This window comes from Triturus cristatus, chromosome 2_1, assembly GCF_964204655.1.
Source record: "Triturus cristatus chromosome 2_1, aTriCri1.1, whole genome shotgun sequence".
Classification (NCBI taxonomy): Eukaryota; Metazoa; Chordata; class Amphibia; order Caudata; family Salamandridae; genus Triturus; species Triturus cristatus.
Genome location: NC_140581.1, coordinates 121,999,927 through 122,016,849, shown reverse-complemented (window position 1 = coordinate 122,016,849; position 16,923 = coordinate 121,999,927). Strand labels below are relative to the sequence as shown.

Below are 16,923 nucleotides of genomic sequence, written 5' to 3'. Positions count from 1 at the left end.
TAGGATGGCTCCACTCTCCAGGCGCAGCTGCTGCTGGGGGCAGTTTGGAGAAGGATGAGGCAACCTGCATTCATTAACAGAGCAAGGAAGTGAATAGGGAGACGGGGCTTCTTCAGATCAAAGGGTGGTTTCTGGATTAAGCACAAGGACTTTGTGTTCAAGCTGCTGCTTCTGTTTAGGCAAGAAAGGGCATCTCTCTCTCTCTCTCTCTGGGCAATAGAACACACCCGATGAAAGGGATGGAGACGGTGGAGATGTTTCCTTGGACGAAAGCCTTATTATGGAAGGTGGAGCAGGAGAGAATTGTTTTTTGGGAGGAAAGGCTTAGAAAAAGAAAAGTGGACATAGTAAAGGTTTGTTATGCATAAAAGGGGGAACAAAAGTAAATGTGTAGCCCTGGGCAGGGCTTTAAGTGGGCCAGGTCTCACCGATGCTGAGCACTGGCAGTTTTTAGGTCTCGCCTGAGCCAGCGCTTTAGCGCTGCCCTGGCGAGAGTTTTTGGTGAGCGGGATTTGGAAGTGCAAACTAGTGACTTTTCAGGCCTCTAGCTACAGTGAATGTGCGCCGGGCGCACCTGCGTGATCACTTTCACAGCCGCTTTGATGTTCTCAGTGAGCCGCGCGGCCACTGAGAAAATCAAAGTGGCTGCGAAAGTGCACACCATATGCTCTGCTCGCATCTCCCTCCTCCCTTTTCGGAACATGGTTCGTGTGTGCTCGCTTTCGTGACTTGATGTGTACGTGGCGTCTGTCGCTGGTGAAAGTAAGCAAGAGTCGGAATATTCAACAAGCATTGGAGTTATCCTTGTAAATTACATTTTTTTTGAATTATTTCTTTGCTTTTGGCCAATAATATATATTTCAGACTGAGTGGCACCTAAGAAAATCCTCCTGCTTATTTACGTCAGCAGGCACCCTGCAGCTAGTGAACTATAAACATTAAACGCCACATAAGAATAAACATAAAGCTGGTGGGTGCGCCTGACGTTTCCCCACCCCCCTCTAGAGATCAATGCGACCCCTCGTCCTAATCTTGCTGTCCTACATAATGCAGTCATTGACCACTTTAAGAACGACTCGCTCTCCTGTTAAGCAGCTCTGTCGTTCTGCTCTCGTATCTTATCACGGAGTCTCCTGGCAGCCTTGCAAGTGCCTGGAACACATGCATGCTCGTAATGTATTTCATTTGTGTTTCGCACATTTCTCGTTTTAAGGGCATGACTAATTGATTCCACTTTTCATCGTACAGCAAAGAACTCAATTATGGCGGGAAGAGCCGGTACCACGGTCTCCGGAGGCTGTTGCTGGAGTCTGTTATTGTGAGGGTTTTGTCCAGTATCCAGCACTTGATGCCCTGCCCTGTATGCCCCTAGAGGGCTTAGGACGCAGTTTCTGCGGTATGGCACTGTGTTCCTTCATTCTGCCTGTTAATGGTATTTTCTGTCTGGCCTCGTGCTACTCTGTGACCACATTTTATGGCACAGTATTTTATAATAAAGAGCAGTCGATTGAACTCAAAGACATTGTATCCGCCTCAGGGTGAGTCCGAATATCGGTCCAGTTGTAAAGGCTAGATCGTGGCCTCTTGCATTTAGTGCAGCTCAGCTTCTTGGCTGCTTTTTTATTTTTTTTCTGTTCGTGGGCTGCTCATCTGGATTTTACTCGCATTGGCATTTTTTCTCTGGATTTCTCTTCTCTTTTTGAAACTCAGGAGCAGCAACATTGTCGTGGTGTCACCAGGGCTTTAAGTCAAAGCTTTTTCAATATTATATAAAAGTCATAGTTGCTGCTTATTTATCTTAAGCAACTAACAGCCATTGACAAAGCCAATAGTCCGGACTTGTTGTAGGTATGCGTCTGCCCGAGGCCACCACAGGGGGCCACTCAAGAGGCCGGCCCTGTTGTGGCATCGGGCATCCACCCCCTCCTTCCGTTCTCCCCCCCCCTTTTCCTTGGGGGGTTGAGCTTGGCCTGGGGAGGAGTCCCCCCTTTGGTAGCGGGTGTCCCACGTCACGTCTGGTGTGCGAGGCGGGGTGAGGGGTACATAGGTATCCCCCACCCCCTCCTCTGCCTCTTTCCCGCACCGGACGCGCCGTGGACACCTCGCCTCCAAACACGCTCACGCCAGAGTGGTTGTTGCTCCTCCCCCACCCCCATGCCTGAGCACCCCATCTGGGGTGCTGCACGGCGGGGCAGCCCAGCGCAGGCTGGTTGGCTGCTGGGTGCAAGGGGGCTAGAGGGCTCCTGCCTTGGGGTCTAGGGCGGGCACCGCTCGAAGGGTTGTGGCGGTCGTGCTTCGGTCCCGGCTCCATCGTGACCCCCCCCCCCGCACGGTGATGACTTGGGGACCGGCCTGCAGAGTGGGCCCGCTAGCCAGACTCTGGGTTTGGAGGGAGGTCGGGGTGAAGGGGGCCCCTGGCTCACCTGGTTCTCTTCGCTGGTGTCGCGGGAAGCTGTAGCCATGCTCCGTGGGCGGCTGGCTCCGTCCCGCCACCCCTGGAGTGGTGGCGCCCGGAGGCTGCTTCTGCCCAGGTTGTGGTCATGGCGCTGCTGCTCGTGCCGAGCCAGGGTAGCACGCTTAATCTAGGCCAGAGCCCCTCCGCGCTGCCCGGCGGCCGTTGCTTGGGCTTGCCGGCAGCAGCCCAGCGTTGTCTCCACCGCACCTCCAGAGCTTAGGGGGATGTGGTCCCTTGGCTAGACTGTCGACTTTGGTGCTGGGAGCCAGGGTCGATCCTCGGGTCCGTGTCCACGTCCTGTGACTCTGGGCAAGTCACTTAATCTCCCTGTGCCTGAGTGTGTAATGTGGATACACGCTGTTTCTGTGTATAGCTCACCCGGTTGGGAAGTGAGGTACGGAGGCTCAATGTTGGCATCGATAGCAGTTGTGTGGCTGTCTCAGTGGTGGAACGTGAGACTCTTGAATTGCGGGTTGTGAGTTCGGTCCCGGCAGTCGGCGCGTGAATTGATTTCCGGCCCGAGCGACGTTGCATGCCGGACTCCGCGCTGCTCGGCGGCCGTCGCTTCTTGCTTGCCGCGGCGGTCCTTCTGGTGCCCTTTGCCCCCCCCCCTTTGTGTGTGGCGCTGCCCACCGGGAGGCGGCTTCGCGCGGGGCTCACGGCGTTCCCCGGCAGGGGCACGCACGCCCTGCGTCCTGTCCCCCTGGGTTCTTCTGGGATGGGGATTGGGGCTTGCATCGGGGTCAGCGCCCTCTCCCTTGGCGCGCCATGCTGGGCTCGTGCCCCGAGGTCACGTTCACCTCCCTGTGTCTCGGGCATACCTCCACCCCAACCGAGCCTGAGCAGGGCAAACGTGGTGCTCGGTCCTGCGCTCCTCCCTATCGGGTCGAATCGCGCGATCCTATAAATAAATAAATAAAAAGTCTGGTGCCTCAGGTGCGGTTGAACGCGGACGGGGGATGCCAGGCCTTTGCCCTTTGCTTGCTCGGCCCGCCCAGCCGGGGCCGGGTGGGAGGGGGTCAGTCCAGGTGATGTGTTACGGGTGTTTTGTCCCCAGGTGGGGTAGGGTCAGCTTGCCCTGTTAGCCATGATTGGGCCAGCAGCTTTCAAGACCAGCCCTGCTTCAAGGCGCCCCTTGCATTAACCTAGGACGCCCTCAGGACCTTGGACGCTCCAGGCTAGTGTGCACGCTATGTGCAGGCCAGGGATCTTCCACCATATGTGGGAACAACCAGTAGATCACCGGGGATTTGTGGAGCCTGGGGACCGCGGCAGCGGTTTGGCCATTGCCCGGGCGGAGCAGCGTCGAGAGGGAGGGCATGGGGTATGCATTTTGTGGAGTGCGCTTTGCGTCTGGTCACCACCTGCCTGCGGTGCCACGCAATAGAGCCATGGGGGGCATCCACCGCGAGAGCGCTTCTCCTGTGGGTCAAAACAGGGAACCAGGAACCCCCGGGGACAGCGGCATGTGGGAAGGCATGTGGGAAGGCACTAACCTATCTGTGTCTTCTTGCCAGGTGTAGAGCGGACGCCTCGGCCCCCCCTCCCAATTTTCGCCCCGACCAGGAGCCGCCTGGACCACACAGGGAAAGGGTAAGAGCTGCCCTAGGCAGGGAACACGAAGGGGCAGACCGCGGCGGGGGTGTCTCCACCTGGCCAGGGGCTGCGCGCCACATGGCCATGTTTACCTGTCTCAACCTGTCACCACCTCCTAGGGGGAGAGAGTCATGATGGGCAGGCAGGGACGCACCGTGCCAGCGGCCGTCAGTCCTCCTGGTTCCTTATTTAACAATTCTACCTTCCTCACCTCACAGGGTCCAGCAAGTCCCATCCAAGACCACGCAACGCCACGACCATCGTCAGGACAAGAGTATCGACCACAGAAAGTAAGTACCGAGAGAGGGTGGGGGACCGAGCGGCGGAGTGGTAAACTAGGAAGCGGAGCCGTCTTCAGCAGTTAGGCCTTGGCTCACAGCTCATTTTCTTTTCCAGGCCGGCAGTCGCAGATCCTTCCGATGAATAGCCAGGGATCCCCCCAGGTTTTTATCGATGATGTCTCAGGTGGAGGATTCCCAGCCAGGATCCTCCCAAGATGCGCAAATGTCGGCTGTCATGGAGTTGGTCAGGGCCAAGGGTGTGGCTTGGGCATCTGAGCTGCTGATGGCACACAGCCCAGACGAATTGGGCAACGCCATGCCTGCCCCATGCACTGGTCAGGAAGCCACCGAGGAGAACGGTCCTACCAGATCCAAGAGAGCCCGCAGGCCCACAGTTAAGGACTTCCCTGCTGAACCACTGGTAGCCAGGAGCCGCACCACAAGCACAGTGCGGACTGTGGCTGCGCCACTGGCCGACACTTCCCTGCCCCTTGCAGCCGGACCATCGGGCCCCTTGGTCATCGCAGCATCACCCACGAACTTTGCCACCCGCGACGACCTGGGTAAGCTCACGGACACGCTAACAAACTTCATGTCAGAGGTCAGAGCTGGTCTCCAGGTGTTCAACAACCACAATACAGTGAACGGTGGAGCTGGGGTAGCTAGCCCAGTGCCCCCGGGGCATGCACCAGGTGCCCCTTTAGTCACAAACGTTTGGGGTGGTTGTGGGGAGGCAGCCGTTGGCCAGTGCTGCCGCAGAGCAGCAGGCAGAAAGGAGTCCCAGGGCCCGCACTTAAACCCGGGGCCATCAAGCACCCTCCCCTTCCCACTTGGGGGGACCTCCCGCGAGTTAGGCGGCGAGACACGAGCTGAGCCAGCCATCCCGCCTGCAGCACCTTGCGCTCCCCCCGCGATCCCTGTTCTCAACGCCACCCCTTCGCCTGCGTCCCTGGCGCCATGCACCTCCCTCCTCCCCACGGCCCCGCTCCCTGCACTCCTTGCCCCCGCGCCGCTAGTCACGGTGGCTCCCCTGATGTCCGGCCGATGCTCATTAACGTGGGAGGTACCCCTGGTGGCCAAAGAGGGTATTTGGAGGAGGGAATTCATTGACATCGTCACACTACTGATGCATGGGACGGAAGGGGTTGATACAAGGAAAATGAGCGGTAAAGAGGAGGACAAGAAGGTTCGCTTTCAAGCATGGCCTGAGAAAAATATCAAAAGGTGGGGACAGGCCTTCGCCATCCTGGCAGCTGTTGTCTTGGAACGGTACCCAGACCAGGGACCGGGGCTGTTCCAATACGCCGGCATCATCAGCAATGAGGTGGAGACGAACGGCGGGATGGGCTGGTACAGGTACGATTGTGAGTTTAGGAAGAAGATGGCTATCTGTCCCGAACTAGGGTGGGACCAGCTGGAGGTGCGACTTTGGGTCCAGCACATGGGCAAGGGCAGGGTTGAGGCGGAGGATAAGTCTAGCTCCACCATGAGGAAAGGAGAGTCGAGCAAGGGCCAGAGGCAGCACAGGAAGGGGCAGTTCAAACAGCCCTTTCGAGGAGACCAGGGCGGCGAACAGAAGCAGGGACCCAGGAGAGCCTTCAATGGCACATGTAGGCTTTTTAACGCTGGGTCCTGCTCCTGGGGCAAGGCTTGTCGATTCTCTCACACCTGCAGCAAGTGTGGTTCCCCCCACTCTGCCACCTCCTGCGACAAGCGCGAACACGCCTCCCTGCCCGCAGACAAGACAAGTAGGCCTGGGGTCTCCTTGCTGGGCCCTCCCGCCCCCCTCCCCAGATCAGGCCCCCCTGCAACTCCCCAGTTCCCTTTCCGGGTGCGCCCCTGGCCAAGGGCCCGTCCCGCGTGGTCACCGCCAACTTGCTACCACTACTTAGGGAATACCCCAATGCAAAGGACAGACTGTCACTGGTCCAGGGGTTCGTGGAGGGCTTCAGAATCCCCTACCTGGGCCCCCTGGTCAACAGAGATGCAGAGAACCTCAGGTCAGCCAGGGACCACCCCGAAGTAGTAGGGGCTAAGATCAGGAAGGAAGCGGCTCTGTGGAGGGTGGCGGGGCCTTTCCGGCACCCCCCTCCCGAACTTTGTTGTCTCTCCCTTGGGTGTGGTCCCGAAGAAGGAGCTTGAGGAGGGTTTGTGCTCTGTCTCCTACTGTTCGCTTGACATGGCAGTATACATGGTCAGGAGGGCAGGCAGGGGAGCGTGGCTAGCCAAGGCCGATATTGAGTCCGTTTTCTGCCGTCTACTGGTCAACCCTGATAGCCAGCACCTCTTTGGGTTTAAATGGCAAGGTGAATTCTACTACGTGGTGCATGCTGATGGGGTGTGCGGTCTTGTGTGCCTACTTTGAAGCCTTTAGCTCATTCCTGCAGTGGGCCCTCTCGGCTAGGTTTAGCGTTGAAGGGGTGACCCACTACCTGGATGACTTCCTGTTCCTTGGGGGTGCGGGGACGCAGGAGTGTAGCAGGGGGCTTCAATGCTTCCAGGACCTGGCCAGACACCTAGGGGTGCCGTTAGCCCCTGGTAAGACGGAGGGTCCTGCTCAGGTCCTCACCTTTTTGGGCATCGAGCTTGACACGGTTACGGGCGTGTCTAGGCTTCCTGCGGAGAAGGTACAGGCTTTGCGGCAGGACATCCTGTCACTGCTGGGGAAAGACAAAGCTTCCCTGGGTGTCATCCAAAGCCTCCTAGGCAAGCTAAAATTTGCAGCTAGAGTCATCCTAGTGGGGCGGGTGTTCGCCAGGAGATTAGCCAGGGCCACAGGTAACGTGTCGAAGAAACACCACTTGGTCAGGTTGAGTGCAGGCCTGAAGAAGGACTTGGTCATGTGGGGAGATTTCCTGCTGCACTTCAATGGGACGGTCATCTGGAGGACCCCTGGGTTGACAGTCCCGAGCTCAGCTTGTTCACGGACGCCTCGGGAAGGGAGGGATTTGGGGCAATCCTGGGCGAGCAATGGTGCGCACAGGAATGGCCCAACGCGTGGCGCAAGCTTGGCATTACTTCAAAAATTACAATTCTAGAGCTATTCCCTATCATCATATCCCTCTACCTGTGGCCGGCCATCTTGTCCAATAGGAAGGTCCTTTTCTGGTCGGACAATATGGCGGTCGTGCAGGCAATCAACGGGCAGACCGCCAAGTGCCCGCTGGTGCTCTGCCTGCTCAGGGAGCTTGCCAGAGGGAGCCTGCGCGGCAACTTGGAGTTTAGGGCTAGACATATCGAGGGGGTTAAGAATGTTGCGGCTGACGCTCTCTCTCGTTTTCAGTGGCTCCGATTTTGAGAGGCCTGGCCGCAGGCGAGAGAGGAGATGAACCCCTTCCCCGCTACCCTCTGGAGGATCTTGGAGTTGAAAAACAGCTAAGGGCTATGGGGCAACGGGCCTTGGCCCCCGGCACCAGGAAGCGGTACCTGGCGAGCTTTACCTGCTTCAACAACATGGCTGCTGTCTTGGGCCTAGCCGGGGTACCCATTGAGGGTAAGGTTCAGGCCTTCGTGATGTGGGCTAAGAGACAGGGAAAGAGTCACTCCTGGGTCTGTGGTCACCTAGCGGCGGTCAGCCACGACGCAAAGCTTAGAGGAAGAGAGGACCCCACCAAGTCCTTTGCCATCAGGGCGGGATTAAAGGGGTGGGCAAGGGAAGAGCCCCGGGTACCAGACAACAGGTCCCCCATCACCTTCCCCATCCTGCAGGCTATGCTAGACGTCCTGGGTGGGGTCACACACTCTCCTTATGAGGCGTCCCTCTTTGCTGCCTCCTTTTGCTTAGCATTCTTTGGGGCTTTCAGTATCAGCGAGTTAGTGGCCCGGTCCAAATCTGATAGGTCAGGGGACGCCCTGGGCATAGCGGACATACGGTTGCTGGACGAGCTCTCGATCCACCTCAGAAGGTCGAAGACAGATCAGAACTGAATGGGGAAAGGAGTGGTGCTACTGCCACTAGGAGAACCCAAATACTGCCCGGTCGCCAGGATCCGGGAGTTCGTTGCTCTCCGCCCGGATGCACCGGGGTACCTATTGATTCACGCCGACCTTGTCCCCCTGACCATCTTCCAGGTAGACAGGGTAATGGGTGCTTACCTGTCTAAGGCCGGCCTTCTCCGGGAGGATAAAAAATATTCTAGCCACTCCTTCCGGATTGGGGCGGCTACCTCGGCATTCTCAGCAGGCCTGGAACCGGCTCAGGTCATGAAAGTTGGGCGCTGGGAGTCGCAGTGTTATAAGCGATACATCCGCTCCTGAGGGGTCCTGCATTAATTTAGGACTGTATCTTGCAGTGTGGTGTGCCACTTATTTATGGTTTGTTGGTTGTAGTGCTATGTTACTGTTTTGTAATAAACTTTTGAGTTGAATCGTGTCCTTTGTTTCTTCAGGGTCACGTGTGTGGGTCATGGGGCACTCTGCCATCTCCTGGTTGGCCCGTTGGGTATCGGTCTGGAACTGGATGCGGCGCTTCTCTCAGACTAAGTTTGAGTGGTTGGGGTTCCCAGGGATGAGATGGTGCAGCCTCATGAATAGACTGGAGCATTTGTTAGCCATGCTGGATGCCCCGCCCAATTTTTTGGTGATCCACCTGGGGGTAATGACTGGACTGCATTGGGGACGACCCTGCTCCTGCATGCCATGAAGACTAACCTGGGGGAACTGAGCAAACGCCTGGGTCAGTGCGAGCTCTGGTGGTCAGAGATTCTGCCACGGAGGGTGTGGCAGGGTGCTAAGTCTGGCGAGGCGGTGGAACGGTTCAGGAAACGGGTGAACAGCGCCATGCGGAAGTTCACTCAGCAGAGGGGTCGGGGATTTATCAGACACAAAATGATTCATGAAAGGGTCAAAGGTTACTTTGAGTCGGACGGGGTACACCTCACTCCGGTAGGGATGGACCTGTTCCTGCTAGACTTGGAGGAAGCACTAGCACACCATGGTTGCAGGGGATAGACTAGAGCAGTTGGTGGGGGGGCCCCGGCGGCGACGGTTTGCCGCCTCCGGGGCTGTGGCGGAGTTACAGGGCGATCTGGATGCATATGGGTACAGAACGGTACTACTGCACGGCACACGGTGGTGCCAGAGCCGAACCCCAGGAGCCTCATGGGAGGTTCACGGATTCTATGTCGGCGCCCCGTAGTCCTTCAGGCGGTTGTGGGCCTGAGCAACCGGGGGCTTGCCTAGCTACGCTCCGCCCAGAAGAGCGTGAGTATAATGGACCTAGGGTGGTCAGGTGATCCGGGAACAGGATCACCAATAGGTGCAGTACTAAGTGGTTCGCCACGGTGCTGCTAGGCTCATCAGGCGGGCAGGTGGCGAGAAGGCTGCCTGTCCTTGGATCGCCCGTAAGCTAACCCACCAGATTACATAACGTTGTATGTAATAAACCTGCAGCAGTTTTTTCCCAAATATATATTATGTGGTGTGTTTAATTTGCGGGCATTCTTGCTGTGGGGGGGGGGGGGTTCTGTTGCCATGATGGTGCTATGCGGCTGCCCGAGGCCACCACAGGGGGCGACTCAAGAGGGCGGCCCTGTAGTGGCATCGGGCATCCACCCCCTCCTTCCGTTCTCCTCCCCCCCTTTTCCTTGGGGGGGGAGCTTGGTCTGGGGAGGAGTCCCCCCTTTGGTCGCGGGTGTCCCGCGTCACGTCCGGTGCGCGAGGCGGGGTGAGGGGTACATAGGTATCACCCACCCCCTCCTCTGCCTCTTTCCCGCACCGGACGCGCCGTGGACACCTCGCCTCCAAACACGCTCACCCACCCTGCCGCTTTCCCGGCGTGTTGGCAGTGGGAGTACAGTTGAACTTTGTAATGTTGTACTTTTTCGTTGCAGGCGGAGTTCAAGGCGATCTGGATGCATATGGGTACAGAACGGTACCGCTGCACGGCACACGGTGGTGCCAGAGCCGAACCCCAGGAGCCTCATGGGAGGTTCACGGATTCTATGTCGGTGTCCCGTAGTCCTTCGGGCATTTGTGGGCCTGAGCAACCGGGGGCTTGCCTAGCTACGCTCCGCCCAAAAGGGTGTGAGTATAATGGACCTAGGGTGGTCAGGTGATCCGGGAAGGGGATCACCAATAGGTGCAGTACTAAGTGGTTCACCACGGTGGGGCAAGGCTCATCAGGCGGGCAGGTGGCGAGAAGGCTGCCTGTCCTTGGATCGCCCGTAAGCTAACCCACCAGATTACATAACGTTTTATGTAATAAACCTGCAGAAGTTTTTTCCAAAATATATCTTGTGTGGTGTGTTTCATTTGCGGGCATTCTTGCTGCCGGGGGGGTTCTGTTGCCATGATGGTGCTATGTTACTTGCTGGATGCAATGATAGAAACAGCAAAATACAAGTCGGCGGCACTCTATGCTAAGTACACATTTTTAGCTTATGTGTTGTTAAGCCACGCCCTTAATTACATTGACCACGCCCCTTCAAGAGACCCCCCCCCAGTTTTTTCATCCCATTTAAAGCCCTGGCCTTGGAGTGAACAGGCTGGTGGAGAGACCAGTAGTTTAGAGGATGTTTCAGTGTGAGCTCTAATCATGTGCAGTATAACTGAATGACCACAAAGGAGTATTTTGCACATCCAGATGTGACTGTACTCTGTCTGCTCTCCACACATCTATGTGAGGTAGATATCTGCCTCAGATGGGTCCAGGATGGGCGTATGCTTTCAAATGTGGGCAGCTGCATTTCACTTGGATCTCAGTTGCACAGATTTAGAGCCTAATACTTTTCTACTAAGTCCTCTGTTGAAGCTGAAAACAAGTTTAGGAAACTCAAAAGATTTAGAAATGAAGGGCTCACCATCTTTCGCAACGAGGCTCTCGATTTCCCCCGCCGCTGCAGTGCTGTTGTGGTCCGAGAGTGGGGCGGAGGCTGTAGGGTTGACCCAGGAGCTCTTGGACAAAGCTTCCATCTGTTCAGAAGTGCTAATAACTTTTGCTTGGAGAAAGAAAAAGAGCACACACAATATTATTTTCACGAATGCTATCCCCCACAAAATCTAATCAGCAAGGAGCTGCCAGGTGCAACTTGAACTGCGCATTTTGTTTCATGTCCCAAAACTCCCTAGATCTGAAGATCATGGGGTGAAAATTTGTAATGATGTCCTAGTTCATTGACAAAAAAGACTTTACTCCATGAACTTCATAAGCAGAGTAATACATTTGACCCAAAAGCACATGAAAAGAGGAGGGGAGTTATGGAAGAGTGGTCCCACATGTGCACACCGAGCTCTTCAGAACCAGCATCTATCTGGACTTGTTGCATCAGACCTACAAAGTGCTCACAGTCTGTGCTCCCAACGGGCGACCAACAACCTGATCCGCGTATCCAGGTCTTCAAATGCGATGAAATGGCTGGAAATAGAAACCCCAGTGTCCATCCAACCTACTGAATCGGACTATGGATAAATACAGAAATGATCACATCACAGTGATTATAGTATTGATTTACTCAAGCCTTTGTGCGCGGGCAGGGTCATGTCTAACAATCAGTACTAGTTTAATGGTGCACTAGATGGCAGGGTCAGGAAAGTATGTTGACAAAAGTATTGTTAAAAGTTTTTCACCTAATGTGAGGGAGGCTGTGGCCATGCTTAATATAATATTTGAGATGGTATTAATCAAATCAGGATTTATACAGTGCTCTTCTCTTGTTCGTAGTAGGTCTTTGTGCATAGGTTATGACGAAACCCATCGTAAGCCATCGACCCAGCAAGGGCGCAGGTGGGCTGAAACATGTAGACCATTGTTTTATTTGATGTGAAGGATACATTACATTTCCTACTTTCACATCCACCTTTGTTTTTAACCTTACCCTTACGTTTTCCTTTATTAAATCAATTCCACGATAAGAGGTAATTTTAAATCACTATTGAATGAGTAGATCCCAGTCAACTCCTTAGGATCACCTCCTGGTGAAGGCACAAAAAAGACCCAATGATGATGCTATCAACCATGACTATGCCGATGGCAAAACACAGACCAATGGCGGAAAATGGCTGTCGAGGGTCCTACAGATTTTCCATCAAGATCCCTCTAGACCCATAGGCCCCACTCTACTCATGTTTTATTTCCACCAGGATAATATTTTTCAAGTGGAGAAATCTCTATGCTGGCACTCCCATAACATTTTCTTGAGGCTTTTCCTGAGGCTATTTGACACTTAAGTATTAACATTGGGTGTAAATACCATTGGGAATGTTTGTGAATACCCACAAACGTAAACCTTGCTTGATGCTCACTACCTTTCAAAAGACCTCCCCTGCCCCTCCCCCAAGAAACCCTGCGTCTCCACTGCTTTTTAGTACTTAAAGTGGATTCTTTTGAAGCAGTAACGTAAAACAGCATAGTAGTAACATAAAATGGATAAATGGTTGCAGTTCCTGACCTGCAATTTGTGCCTGCAGAAATCTTTAGCATTTACTTTTGTATATATAAGTTCCTCTTACATATGCAAAAGAAATTTTGATTGAGTCACTTTGATTTTCCACCTTTCTCATGAAAAACTAAATTATTCTTCACTTTTTAAATGTGAAAGATGGATCTATTTTCTCAATGTATCATCAAAATCCCAGCAAAAATAGCATGACATCAGTTTGCTTCTTTTCTCCTGGAATACCTTTTTTTTTTAGCTTGGAGTAAATTACATTTGCTTCATTCCTATTACGCAAGCATCATCGACATGGCGCAAATTAATTCGCTCTGGTTTGTTCATCAGTACAAAGGTGTTCTTAATATGGGCGCAGGTCTACAAAATTGATAACTGAGCCAACAACAATGGCGCCAGCCATCTGGAGGTAACGGAGGTAAGCGCATGAGTGAATAGGATTGAATTGCTGCTTGCGAAACATCCGTAGAATCATCCCTAGACTGCGATATCTGCTTTCCTTTGCACATGCATTGCTGATGCAGTCAACCACCCTTCACCTCCATCCTCACCAGCCATGTTTGATAATTGCCTATTAAAATATGGCAATGCAACACCTTATAATGCAGAAACGCACATAATGGGAAATGATCATGATACAAGGAAGCACAGGCAGGACAAGCCTCTTATGGTATTAGTGCGGTAGATGAGTGATATGGGATATGACCAGTTGCTTCGGAAAGAGCTCCCTATATCCTGGTTAGTCCATGGGATGATTTCTACGTGAAGGTAGGTCATGAAAGATGAGTGCACTGTGAATGCTGGCTCTTACGTTCATAGAACAGGACTGGTGTCTCTGAGAGCTCCACCACTCTGACCTGGCTGTACCACTCCATGTCGCCCGCACTACTGCAGATCAGATCATTGCCCAGGGTCCTCCACTTGCTGAATTTGCCCTTCTCCCGGGATAGGAAGATCTTGTTGGTCCCATGTTTAGCATTCAGGTACAGGCCCTGGCCATGCAGCATCACGTGACCCTTCTTGGTACAGACCCAGCGTTGCCATTCGTGGCCACCACAGGATTCCAAAGTCACCACTGCGTATTCGTTCATCTTGGTGACACCAAGGCACTTCTTGCTCTTCAGGCTGACAACAGATCTGGCATCGGAATCCCAGCTCCACCGCTGCTCAAGGGCGTGAGGCTCGCACTCTGTCAGAGACACCCTCTCGTGGGCGACATGAGCACACTTCTCCAAGTGGACATTCCTCACCATGAAGCTCTGTCCCTTCACAGCTGTACAGTACAATGGAGGAAACAGTTCGGATTATTTGAGCATTCAAGGCTGTGCTATACACAAAACAGTAAGATCCTGATTTTGAATTCACCTCTGGATCAAGAAGGACCCACTGTCATTCTGAGATTTCAACCCTAATCGCATGATGCACAAATATTGGATTCACCATTCAGCATTTTTCTTATCCGGTAAACTATATTTTACAGCGCCTGTGAATTAGACCTCCTAGAGTAACCATGTATAATGAAATCAAATCTGTGCTATATATACACAACAGATTGGGAGTATGCAAGCATAGTGATATGCCGTATAAAATCTTCCTGCTTATTGCAAGTTTGAGCAATATTCCCACACGTCTAAGGTGTTCCATTTCATCATTCTATCAGATATAACCCAACCTGAAGTATGAGAACCCTTCACTGGTAAGTCTGGTGTTTAATAATTGAAAATAAGGCATTACCAATATTGCTATTAGAGAGTGAGCTCGCTTAGATCTGCACCGGGACATAGAAATAGCTTCTTCAGAGCATAAGGCGAGAAAAGATGTACAACACCATCATCAAGAAAGTCTGATCGCTCCTACTATAAACACACACCATCTCCAAAGACTTGGTGGCCACCACACCTCAATGATGCTATATTGAGGCATAATGATAATAGAATGGTCGCTCACTACCCCTCCCCCCGGACCTTAATCTCTACAACAACTTTCCTCTAACATATTCTCTTAAGTCCTCTATTCTTCCTTGCAGTTACATGTGCCTACTTCAGTGAGGCTTACGTCCACCCCTTCAATCAAGCTTACTTCCACCCCCTCAATCGAGAACGCATCCGCCCCCTCAATCAAGCCTGCCTCCACCCATTCAGTTACACAAAAACAACAAGGTTTGGTAGCAGTGGTATGAAATAATTGCACATCCACAAATAACTATATAATGAGGGGTTTGTATAGTGCCACAATTCTAGTAATTAAAGGCGAAGACATTGGGTGCTTCTGACCGTGTTTTACACCCTGCTACCAAAGGGGTGTAAAGTATGTTGTAACCCTAAATAGGTTCCAGTCAAATCCATCAGCGCACCGTGACACTGGAGCAGCCTTAATCAGTAAGTGTAGTATATGGTACTAATTGAGTCAAGGAACTGATCCAAATGCTCTCCATCCTCAGCCGCCCTTATTAACAATACTTCAAGTACTCGAACAGGTCCTGATGAAGACAATGTGTACATAATCATCTGGCAGCCGACACGTGTTGCACCAAGCTGGGACGTTTTCAAGGCTGCAATGGTACAATAAAGGTTGAAATGCTACTCATTTCGTATGTATGTCATAGCTTCACAATAATGTAGTTATGACAAAGTGGCCATTGGTGTCTTACTATAAGTTAAGATTTTTGAACAGGAACAACGAAAATGTGCTACTATAAAGAAAAGAATAGAACAGCCGTCATGATAGTAAAGGCCCGTCACTCGGGGACTCCATCTATCGCGATTACTGATAAAGAAATACTCCCTCCCGAATTGCGGTTCGTATAGTTTGCTATGGCGGTGCAGGTCTCATTGTCTCATTGGCGGCAGGGCCTCGCCGCTTTAAATTCCACAAAATACTGTTGGCAGTATAGTTGAGTCGCACTCACGGGTGAATATTTCACAATTTCTTCTTTATTGATATCAAGAGTGATACGGTACGGACAACATGCTTAACATGTATATAGGCCACTGCATACGTTTCATATCCATTATTTGATTAGATACTTATGGGTTGCTAATCTATATTTTATCTATCACAATATGTAAACATGATCATAACAATTGTATCTATAAGGGCTTCACTATTGAAATAGTGACGAAAATATAAAACAAAAAGAAATATAAACAAAGCCATACAAATTCCCCAAAATAATAATAATTTATAAAAACACACAAATAAATTTGCTTTATGTACAGCAACAGTTGAAAGTCTGAGTTTCTAACTATCTATCCATACATGTACATATGGGACTTTATACAACACAACTTTATTCACTGAAAAAAACAATGGTTAAAGTAACGTTATAGTTAGGTGAATAGGTCAGTGATAACATTAAAGTTTTAAATTAAAATAAACACAGGAATTCACCTGTTATAGTTGGCACAGCTAACTAGAACTTGCGTCCCTGCCATACACTGTTTATAACCTCACATATTACGTTACTCATGACATATTCTATGGCATCACTGATGACATCATCCATGCTTCTTTTGCACATATTGCTCTATAAAATAGTCAATCAAACAGCATTTGTAAAGTGCAACACTGTCACCCCGATAGGTATCTGGGTGCTGAGTCTCTCTCAAAGAGCCAGGTCTTGAGTCACTGTCTGAACTCTGCCAGCGAGGCGGCTATACAGAACTGGAGGGGAAGGTCGTTCCAGGTCTTGGCAGCGATGTAGGAGAGGGACGGCCACAGCTGCGGTTGCGACAGATGCAGGAGGGGTGTGTGCGAGGGGGAGTGAAGAAGAGTGAAGGTGTCTACAGGGTTTGTGGAAGTTCAGTTGATGGTTGATGTAGGCAGGTCCTAGGTCATGGAGAACTTTGTAGATGCGCTTGAGGATCTTGAACTGGCATCTCTTCTGGATGGGAAGCCAGTGGAGAGGTCTTTCAGGTGGGGGGGGGGGGGGGTGTTTGTTAGGGGAGGTCCAGGCTGAGCCTGTGTAGGAAAGTAGGATCTGCTTTCATGGTCACCGCCACTTTTTGCTGGTGTCATTATGTTTTCCTGACAAGTCTGACTGGGATCCTGCTAACCAGGACTCCAGTCTCTGTGCTTCCTCCCTAAACAGGACATGGCGAGTACTTCGGTACACTCCAGATTGGCTACTGGTGTACCCATTTAAGACCTTAGTATATGGTACTAAGTTACCCAGGGCATAGGTACAGCAGGGGACCCCCGCGGG

At 52.2% G+C, this 16,923-nt stretch overlaps 1 protein-coding gene across 2 annotated transcripts in view; it reads right to left on the bottom strand.

Moving 5' to 3' along the window:
* The window catches only part of LOC146863863 (uncharacterized), a 355,759-nt gene that overhangs the window by 9,161 nt on the left and 329,675 nt on the right, over positions 1 to 16,923 (bottom strand). For both annotated transcript variants that reach the window (XM_085628628.1, XM_085628618.1), the window contains 2 exons: positions 13,531 to 13,992; positions 11,133 to 11,270 (listed from right to left, as the gene is read on the bottom strand). In XM_085628628.1, the coding sequence (XP_085484754.1) occupies positions 11,133 to 11,270; positions 13,531 to 13,992 (600 nt within the window). The remainder of the gene's footprint in view (positions 1 to 11,132; positions 11,271 to 13,530; positions 13,993 to 16,923) is intronic.